A 9,968-nucleotide genomic window follows, 5' to 3' on the forward strand; every position below is an offset into this window, starting at 1 on the left:
ACGGCTTGACGGGTCACTACGACGAAGAGATCTGGTTCTACTACGCGGAGAAGAACATGTTCAAGTCCAAGAGCAGCAACCAGTGCTTGGACACGTACGTCGACGGCGACGGCAACGACGTGCTCCACGTCTACAAGTGTGACGAGGGCAACGACAACCAGAAGTGGGCGTTTGTCGCCGACGGCAAGGTCGAAGTCATGTCGGAGCCGTTCGAGGACTTGCCGACGCCGGCGCCCACGAAGGCCAGCCTCCGCGCCACCAACCCGCCCACGACGCCCAAGCCCACGCCTAAGCCGACGCCCAAGCCGACGCACAAGAAGACCAAGCGCCCGACCAAGGCGCCGGTCGTGCCGTCGGACCCGTTGGCCGAGAAGTGCGGTGACTGCATCAACAACTGCCAGTTCCTCGGTGCCGGCTACACGCTCTGCTACAGCGGCTGGGACCAGCATGTCTGCTCGCTCATGGGCTCGACGCACCACTGGTGCGGCGCGCCGGTGCCCAAGACTGAAGCCCCGGTCGAGGACGACGACGACGATTCGGAGGATGACGAGACGGATGCCCCGGAGACGCCTGCCCCGACGCACAAGTCGACGCAGGCGCCGACGTTTGCGCCGCACGTCGTCGAGAAGCGCCCGGACTTTGAGATCGAGCCCTTCACGATTACGACCAAGACGGGCATGGTCATGTCGCACAGCCCCCGCGGCAAGTGCATCGGCATTGACGCCCAGGAGAACGTGATCATGACCGAGTGCCGCTTCGACGCGTCGACGACGTTCAGCGTGCGCCCGATGGCCGGCGAAGAGCTCCACCTGAGCGTCGGCGGCAGCGAGTGGAAGCTGACCGAGTACTACGGCCGCGTGCGCGCGTCGACGGACCCGATCGCCGAGGCCCACCCGGACACGCAGATCTGGTTCTTCGACTCGATCTCGCAGACGATCCGCAACAAGGCCAACGGCGCCGCGTGTCTCGAGATGGTCGAAGACAAGGTCGGTGGCCTCGTCGAGGGCCGTCTCTGCGACGAGACCAACGTCATGCAGAAGTGGGTCTACAACGACAAGACCGGTCAGTTCATCCACCACGTCAAGCTCGCGCAGTGCCTCAGCGCCGACGGCGTCAACAAGGAGATCCGCGTCCAGTTCTGCGACACCAAGGCGCTGTACCAAAAGTGGTACATGAACCTTGTGCACGCGACGACCAAGCACGAAGCCGTCGAGCTCACGTGGCAGACGCCGTTCCCGACGCCGGCCCCTGGTTTCCACTTTGCCCCGACGCCCGCGCCGACGAAGCCCCAGCCCAAGGCCCCGGTGACGCCTGCCCCGACGGAAGCCCCGAAGACCGACGCTCCCACGGACGCCCCGACGGCTGCTCCCACGGAGGCTCCCAAGACGGACGCCCCCACGGTGGCCCCCAAGACGGATGCGCCGACGCCGTCGGTCGACGACTCCGACGACGACTACGAGCCGCCGACGCCTGCCCCTACCAAGGGTGCTACGGCCGCTGCTGTCGACGTCACTGCGTAAGCATCTCGCGACCCTACTACGGTCGAACTCTGTCGTCTTGTCGTCGGTTGCGTCCCCAGCACCACGGCTTTTCCAAGTGTCGTCGTAGTGAACGCATTTCATAATCTTTCCTCTCTGTAATTGCACCATTAAGTTGGCTGTAATTGTCTCAACGGCTTGCATTCTCTCCGTCGCAGTTGCCATCGTTTTACAGTATTACCAAGTTCATACTACAGTGCCGGTGCACATGCGGTGTCAACACGCATGGCGAAGGCTACGTCGCGATCGACCACGAGAGCATTGCAGCAGCAACCGCTGCTCTTGACCAAGATGCTGTAAGATCTCATTGCCTGTGTCTGGACGAGTGGCTTGCCGTCTTTCGCTCTCGGCTGATGCGTCGGACTCGGATGTTGCTGGCTCCATCGCTTGAGACGCGACCGAACGCACCTGTAAAGACCGAAAGAGTAGGTATTGATAGATAGATTGATATATAGATAGATAGATAGATAGATAGAGAGTACAGTACTCGTCGCAAACACAGCATCAACAGCGTTCAAATAAGAACGTCGCGGTTTTCAGTTACAAGTCAACTGGTTATATTATAGTGTTGGAACGTGGTGACTTAGACAATTTTGGTCTCAAACTTGAACGACCAGCGCTGGTTGCTCTGGTTCTTGTCGCACGGCTGGAGGCTAATGCCGGCGCTATCGCCCGCGTTGCCCGTGGCCGCGAGGCACAAGCCGAGGTGGCCCGTGTGGAACCACTGGCCCGTCACGTCGTTGTAGAGCCACTTTTGGTTGACGTTGGTCTCGTCGCACGCGTACGTGTGCACAGCGTACCCGTCGCCCTTGCCGTACGCATCCAAGCACGTCGCGCCCGACTTGGACTTGATGGTTTGCGGCACCGGGTCGTAGTACCAGGCCGCATTGTCCTGATACGTCGCCGACATGCTTGGGTTCCACGAGACGCCGCCGTACCACTCGTTGAGGTACCCGTTGCCGTTGACCGTGATCTGCATCGGCTCGTCCTTGACGTCGCGCTTGGTGAACTTTTGGTTGGGGCCGTCGTAGCACCACCACATGCCCACCTTGTTGTTCTGCGTCGGGTCGACGTCCATGCACTGGTTGGCGCCGTTGAGGCTCTGGAAATGACCGTCCGACGTCAGCTGCCAGTTCTGGTTGGCGTTGCCGGCCGTGCACGCATACACGTGGACGTTGAGCGGGTTGTTGTTGCTGCCGTACGCGTCCAAGCACTGGTGCGACGCTTTGGAGTAGTACGCCTGCGAGTCGGGGTAGTAGAACCAAATCTCGTTGTCGAGGTTCGAGGCCGGGCCTTGCGCCGGTGCCTCGACAAGAAGCGCGTTCCAGTTGGTCGGGTCAACCTTGAGCACCTTGGTCTTGTCGCCGTGGTAGATGCGCGTCGCGATCGGCTTGCTGCCGACGGTGACGGCCTGGACCGGGCCCTTGAGGTTGATGTTCTTGTCAAAGATGCCAAACGACTGCTCAATCAAGTCGGCAGGGATCGCGAGGTCAATGGCCGAAAAGTAGTAGTAGTTGAGGCCGTGCTTCTCCGCAAACGAGAGAAAGTCCTTCGTGTACACGCCCTGCGCTTGCGGCGACGCTTCGACGACGAGGTTCTTGTCGTCCGCCGTGCTCCAGCCCGTCTCCGAGATGACGATTGGCTTGCCCTGCGCGCGCGCCTGCTTCTGGACGTCGCCCCAGTGCCACCACAGCGTCTCGACGCCTTCGGCTGCCGTCTTGTTTTCCCAGAGCGAAAACTGGTTCACGGAAACGACGTCGACGGCCGAGTAGATGGCCGGGAAGAGGTTGTACGCGTCCATGACATCGGCGATCGTGACGGGGAAGAGAATGCCCTTGCTGCGGAGGTACGTGCGCACGTTGTTCAAGTGGTCGATGAGGAGGTTGTAGCCCGTGAGGTCCGTCGCCGGGCGCTTGCCCTGGATGTAATAGCGGTACAACGCCTCGCTGGCGACTTGAATACCGGCCACGTTGTCATTGCGCACTTGCTTGGACTCGACGAGCTTCTTCAAGTTGCTGAACTCGCTCGCGAACGCGTCCGAGACGCCGGACGCCGGGACGTCCGACCAGAGGCCGATCCAGATCTTGAGGCCGGCATTCTTGGCCGCGGTAAGAATCTTGCCCGTACAGGCCGTCGAGTAGATGCGCACTTGGCTCGTCGTCTTCTTGAAGGCCGCAAACTCGGCCGCGACCTGGTGCGCGTACTTGCAGCCGTCCTTGTCGTAGCCGCGCGTATCGTAGTTGAGGCCGTCAAACTTGCGGTCGAGGGCGGCGGTGGGTGCGGCGAGGAGGGCCACAGCCGTGGCGAGGGCGAGGGACGGGACCTTCATGGTTGTTACTGCTGCTGCTCAAGGCGAAGCAAGTTGGTTAGTGCTGTGTGCTTGGCGTCGGGCGTTGTAATCGCGACCGGCTCTGTAACACTTGGTCGAACCAATGGCCTTTCGTCGTCTCAAATTCGCCAGCCAATGGCCTTGCCGGAAACGCCAGCTCCTCGCCGAAGTTCGAAGATCGAACGCGACCAGAAGGTGCCTCAAAACCAAGTGCAATCTCGGTAACACCACCGGGCTTCTACTTTGGAAGCGTGCACCCGGACCCAAGTGCAATAGGAGCGTCGTCCTCACGCGCGTACACTGTACTACTATGTACTATTAGTAGACAGCGCTTTCCACTGCGTTCTTGGTGTTCTTAGTACGTCGTGTAGGACGCAAGATCGTCCTCGACCTGTCGACAGGATAGGACGACGAACTAACACCGTTGGCGTCATTCTCGGATCGGTGGCGACAACGGGGCCAGCAACGTCCGCATCGCTGCAACGTACTGCGAATCTCTGCACGCGGCGCCAAAAGATAGGGCGTCGTGTCGCATGCGTTCGATCATGCCGACGATCGGGCAAGCCGTCGGCGTCGACGGGCAAGAACCCGCGTGTCAGCTAGATTCGGTGCGTCGCGGTGCCAATGCAGCGGCCATGGACCGTGTCTTGGGCGGGTACTGTGGTGGACAGATACCGGTACACCGAGCCAGAGATTTGTTGGCAGTCCAACAAGCAGCATCGATCGCCGCACCTGGCAAGTGTTGCTACTGGACGTGGAGACTGATCGGCGCGTGACCAACGACGTGTCTGCCTCGGGCTCGACAGCTGCAAAAACAAGTAGCTAAAACACTGCGTACGAGTTGTAATTCTTTACGCTTTTATAATAGTGTAGTGCGACCAGATCGTCCCAAAACGAGAACTTAGTTGGCGGCGAGGCCCATGGGCCACTGCTGCGACGCCTTGGACTTGTTGCAGTAGTCGAGGTGCGTCTTGCCGTCCGCGAGCGTGTCGAGGCAGAGGCCGAGCTTGGACGCGTGCATCCACTGGCCCGTCACGTCGTTGTACTGCCACTTTTGGTTGGCGTTGTTGTTGTCGCAGTCGTACACGTGGACGGCCACGTCGTTCTCGGTCTGGTAGGCGTCGAGGCACTTGCCCGAGCTCTTCGACTTGAGCGTCTGGTTGAGCGGGTCGTAGAACCAGAGCGTGTTGTCCTTGTACTTGACGTCCGAGGTCGCCATCACGTCGCTGTACCATTCGTAGAGGAACGTCTGGCTCTTCCCGAGCGTGATGGCCTCGGCCGCGACCGGGCGCGCCGCAAACTTTTGGTTGGGGCCGTCGTAGCACCACCACATGGCGACCTTGTCCTGCTGCGTCGGGTCGACGTCCATGCACTGGTTGGCGCCGTTGAGGTTGGTGAGGTGGAGGTTGGTGAGGTGGCCATCGTCCGCCATCTTCCACTTTTGGTTGGCGTTCTCGGCCGAGCACGCATAGACATGGACGCTGAGCGCGTTGTTGTTGTCGCCGTACGCGTCCAAGCACTGGTTGGAGCTCTTAGAGTAGTACGTCTGCGAGTCGGGCTGGTAGAACCAGAGCTCGTTGTCAAGGTTCTTGCCGAGACCGGACGCCGGTGCTTCAATAAGAAGCGCGTTCCAGTTGGCTGGGTCGACCTTGAGCACCTTGTCGCCGTGGAAGAGGCGCGTCGCGATCGGCTTGCTGCCGACGCGGACGTTCACAATGTCGGGCTTCATGTTGGCGTTCGCATCAAACATGCCAAACGTCTTCTCGATGAGGTCGGCGTCGTGCACGAGGTCGATGGCCGAGAAGTAGTAGTAGTTGATGCTCTGCTTCTCGGCAAAGGCGAGAAAGTCCTTGGCGTACCGCGCTGCGCGTCCGGCGAGGCCTCGGCGACGAGGTCCTTGTCGTCGCCGGCGCTCCAGCCCGTCTCGGAGATCATGACGGGCTTGCCCGCAGCCTTAGCCTGCTTGGTCACATCGCCCCAGTGACCAAAGAGCGTGCTGATGCCGTCAACGGCCTTGACGCTTTCCCACATGGAGAACTGGTTGACCGAGACAACGTCAACCGCCTCGTACAGCTCGGGAAAGAGGTTGTAGCCATCCATGACGTCGGCGACCGTCACGGGGATGTTGATCTTGTTGTCACGCAAGTACGCCCGGACGCGCTTCATTTGCTCGATGAGCCAGTTGACACCCGTCTTGTCGGCCGTGTCCTTCTTGCCCTGGATGTACCAGCGGTAGAGCACCTCGCTGCCGACCTGGATGCCGGCGACGTTGTCGTTGCGGATCTTCTTGTTCTGCACGAGCTGCTTGAGGTTGTTGAACTCGCCGTCGAACGCGTGCGTGTACGTCAAGTCGGACCAGAGACCGACCCAGACCTTCATGTTGTTCTTGGCTGCCGCGTCGAGGACGTCGGACGTGCACGCAGTCGCGTACACGCGGATCGCGTCGGTCGTCGCCTTGAAGGCCGCGACTTCGCGCTGGATCTGCCACGGTTGCTTGCAGCCGCTGCCCGACGCCGGCTTGACGTCGTAGTTGAGGCCGTAGAACTTGCGATCGAGCGCCGCGACGTGGCCAGCGGCGAGCGCGAGAAGGAGCACAGAAGGTACTTTCATGGTAGTGTGGTGTCTCGGAGACGGAAAGTTGTAGAATGGGCTTTTACAGCGGTTGCATGAGCGTGGTTGCAGTGACTCACGCGCCACCGGGTCGGGTATGGGTGTTGGAAAAAATGACAATCGTTTCCGGTAGGATCCAAGGCCGAAAAAGCCAGGTTTTGAAGTGATTATACTTACAAAGGTGACGATTAAGACTAGGACATATCCGACCGGAAGATATTTGGTATGTGCAACGTAGTTCGAAGCTGTAGACCATAGATTGGTCACACGGTTTGTATGCAGAATCGAAGTTAAATAAGACAAAAGCGACCACGTGCAACGGATCTCTGACGTTACACGCTGAGGTTGCGACACGACGGCAAGCTTTGGCGTTGGCGCACGCCACGCCGCTGCACCGACGACGCTGCATCCACGCATGTGTGCGACCGCGGCAAGACAAACACCAGGGGTGGGTACAGGAATCAGTCTGCCCCACCGAGAGCGGACGGGCTTGCCGCTTGTTGTAAGAGGTCGAGTCCAACCACCAACATCAAACGCCTTTCGCAGGCGGAGGTGGTCAACGACGATTCATCCCAGTACAATCGGAGGCGAATAGGACTCAAAATTTGACTGACATGAGATATTCAGCAGCCGTAATATTCCAGCTTTGCGTCATCCCAATATGCAACCATAGAGACGCACGGCGACGGGCACGAGCGGTCGTGGCTTCATCATGTTACCTCGGCCGATACCAACGATAGCTAGCGCGCACGCCTCTACGAAGAGGTCGATTACCGTAACTAGTGATGCATCGCATGGGGTAGAGTACTGAAGGCGAGGGGATATGATGGATAGGATCATGTAGCCACCACCGTGGCAAGTGCAGAACGCAGCGCGATCGCGTGACGCACGCAGCGGTTTCAGCTCCATGTCACCTGCAAATCGATGCTTGGTGGTAGGCCTCCGGCGATGTGGTGCTCTTGTAGCCGCAGACGCGTTGTTGTTGCAGCATATCACTGCTCTACTTGGCTGGATGCCCTGCACTTGCAGACTAAACTGTGCTCGCGCTGTGGCGACGCAGTGAGGGCTTTCATGGCTTCTTTTCGCAGAACCAAACGAGTTTGCGTGATGTTCGAAGGAATACCATTAGAGTCGTCATCACACAAGACAGTACGTCGTCTTCATTATAGTCTCCTCCTGTCGGTCGCCTTGCCGACACAGGATATCATACAGTGTTCGCGGACTTTTGCAAAACAAATGGCCAACGAGTGAATGCACGATCAGCACACAATCCACGCTCCTGCAAGCCCACCCCAAAGAAGGCGAGACCTGCTCAATGCTTCGCTAATGTTATAAATGCCGGTACGAGTTGTCCACGTATATGAAGGATGCTTTTATACCTACTATGAATAACCCTTGGCTGGAAACTACGATCTGAGCCCCGCCGAGTGCTGAACACGACACATTTGCCCTCGTGCGCGTGTACTGAACTGTATGTCGGTAGTAATTTGCAACGGACGAGGAAGCTTAACACTGGGCTCGGGCTGGCGCTCTTTCGCTGGTTACTCTTCCTACAACGGTTCAAGATCGCGCCATGGCGGGCTCGTTCCTTCGCGCGCTGCGCGCAAAGCGATATGATTCGCTCCAAGAGCCGGATACGCTCACCACACCATCCAATCCGCGTGCGTGTCCGGATACTGAGCCTTCGAAAGTTGCTACAGAGGATCGCAACGGCTTCGCGAGCGCGCATGCTCTGCGACGACTGCAAGAAGAACTGCGCCACGGTGTTCCAGCCCAAGGCTGGCGGCCTTGCGTTGTGTGCTAGTTGCCGCGAGCGCCGCAAGGCAGAGGGCACCTCCGCTTCAGCTGCCACCGGCGCCCGCCGGCCCTCGGTTGCGGGCCCAGCCTCAGTTGAAGCGCTGCCACTGACCTCGATTGCTGCACCCGTGGCATTTGCCGCTATCGCACCCACCGCCTTGGCTTCAGCCCCGTCGCCGACGTCGATGTCCGCGTCAACGAAATCGATCGCACCCATAGACTCGGTTGCAGTCGCGCCGCACCCGCCGGCGTCGAGCGCAATTGAGATGCTGCTGGCCGAGATCTATCGGCTCCGAACCGTCGAGTGCATGCAGCACAAGCGAGTGTGCAACCAGCACAAGCAGGTACTGGCGCTGGGCAAAGCTGCTGCCCACCAGGGGCAAGCCATCACTCTGCTGCAGCGCAACTTGACCGTGCAACAAGCCATCGCTTTCCAAATGCGAGAGGAAAATGCGGTGATGACAGCCGACCTCGTCGCCTCCAAATCGGAGCTAGCTGCCGAAGTGCAAGGACGCGCAAAGCAAGTCGACGACATGCAGCGCCGCCACGCACAGCTGCTGTCCATGTACCGCGCTGCTGCCACAAACACGATTATGGAGCTGCAAGCGACCATCTCTCGGCTGGAGTCGCACATCCGCGCCATCACCCGTCCGAGCGAGGCAACGTGAGGGTAGTTAGGCTTTTAACGAGGTCGGTGCTTCGAACACGACAAGTTGCACCAATTAAAACCTCTTTTTATGATTTAATTTCACCTCCTATTCAAGGGTTCACGCATCATCAAAGCGACAAGGTGCTCCGTGTAGCCCACCATATCGACACTAGCGCCTTAACGTCACTTCACGCAGCCACGACCCCCAGGGGTCTTGAGCTCTGCTCATTAAAATTAAATTGACCCATTTTAACAACGACCCCCAAGGTGGGCATAAAATGCGATAGCAGGTCCATACTAGTAGTACTAGTACTAGGTACTAACACCCAGGGATGTATTATGTGATTATGGATATCCTCTTCATGACGGCGGGACGTAAGAGACTTGAAGAAGCCACGCAGTAGGTCGAGCTGCAACTGATGATGTCAATGGCCAAAAGCCGCAAGCCAATGTTCCTTCATAGACTCGCGCATCATTGCAGCCAATCACCGCGCACCAGTCACCGCAGAGCAACCAATGGCATCGCCGGGTTCGATATCTTGCCTTTGTGTTGTTCTGGCCTCATGGCGGGACGCCAGCACTGTCAATGTCACTTTTCATTTTCGCTTCTCGATGACATCCCACTTTGTGTCGATCCCTTCGCCACGTGCAACACCGACAGACGCCTCGACGCTCACGCTCGCATGGCACATCGCTGACAGATCCGTGCAATTCCGCAACCCGTCGACCAAGGCGGACGAGACCAAGGTAATTTTGCACGACGTCTCGGGGACGGCAGCTCCTGGACAGTTTATCGCGATCATGGGCCCATCGGGTGCTGGCAAGAGCTCGCTTCTCGACATCATTTCCGGTCGTGTCACCAGCTTCCACGGCTCGGTCACGGTGAACGGCCAGCCATGGACGCCCGAGGTGACACGGCGCACGTGCTACGTCATGCAAGACGACCTCTTCTACCACACGCTGACGGTGAAGGAGCACTTGCTTTTCAGGCTGAATTGCGCAGTGGATCCGGACGAGAACCATGCGGCGCGCGTCGCGGACGTGC

The 9,968-nt window shown here is 58.9% G+C and overlaps 4 protein-coding genes across 4 annotated transcripts in view; 2 read left to right on the forward strand and 2 right to left on the reverse strand.

Moving 5' to 3' along the window:
- Positions 1–1,520, forward strand: part of SPRG_20439 (hypothetical protein) — a gene marked incomplete at both ends in the record, with an annotated part of 2,565 nt that extends 1,045 nt beyond the window's left edge. The window contains one exon of the mRNA XM_012347024.1: positions 28–1,520. Within this exon, the coding sequence (XP_012202414.1) occupies positions 28–1,520 (1,493 nt within the window). The remainder of the gene's footprint in view (positions 1–27) is intronic.
- A 601-nt stretch (positions 1,521–2,121) lies between these two features.
- Positions 2,122–3,867, reverse strand: SPRG_20440 (hypothetical protein; the record flags this gene model as incomplete). The annotated part of the gene is made up of 1 exon (XM_012347025.1): positions 2,122–3,867. The coding sequence occupies one exon, from the start codon at positions 3,865–3,867 to the stop codon at positions 2,122–2,124; it is 1,746 nt and encodes a 581-aa protein (XP_012202415.1).
- Positions 3,868–4,704: 837 nt separating this feature from the next.
- Positions 4,705–6,491, reverse strand: SPRG_07712 (hypothetical protein). Its single transcript, XM_012346988.1, has 2 exons — positions 5,758–6,491; positions 4,705–5,716 (listed from the first exon to the last, which is right to left on the reverse strand). The coding sequence occupies exons 1-2, from the start codon at positions 6,475–6,477 to the stop codon at positions 4,769–4,771; spliced, it is 1,668 nt and encodes a 555-aa protein (XP_012202378.1). The 5' UTR covers positions 6,478–6,491; the 3' UTR covers positions 4,705–4,768.
- Positions 6,492–8,204: 1,713 nt separating this feature from the next.
- Positions 8,205–9,968, forward strand: part of SPRG_22205 (hypothetical protein) — a gene marked incomplete at both ends in the record, with an annotated part of 3,109 nt that continues 1,345 nt past the window's right edge. The window contains 3 exons of the mRNA XM_012347028.1: positions 8,205–8,922; positions 9,585–9,670; positions 9,713–9,889. Of these exons, the coding sequence (XP_012202418.1) occupies positions 8,205–8,922; positions 9,585–9,670; positions 9,713–9,889 (981 nt within the window). The remainder of the gene's footprint in view (positions 8,923–9,584; positions 9,671–9,712; positions 9,890–9,968) is intronic.

The sequence above is a fragment of the Saprolegnia parasitica genome (genome assembly GCF_000151545.1).
Source record: "Saprolegnia parasitica CBS 223.65 unplaced genomic scaffold supercont2.32, whole genome shotgun sequence".
In the NCBI taxonomy this organism is placed as follows: domain Eukaryota; phylum Oomycota; class Saprolegniomycetes; order Saprolegniales; family Saprolegniaceae; genus Saprolegnia; species Saprolegnia parasitica.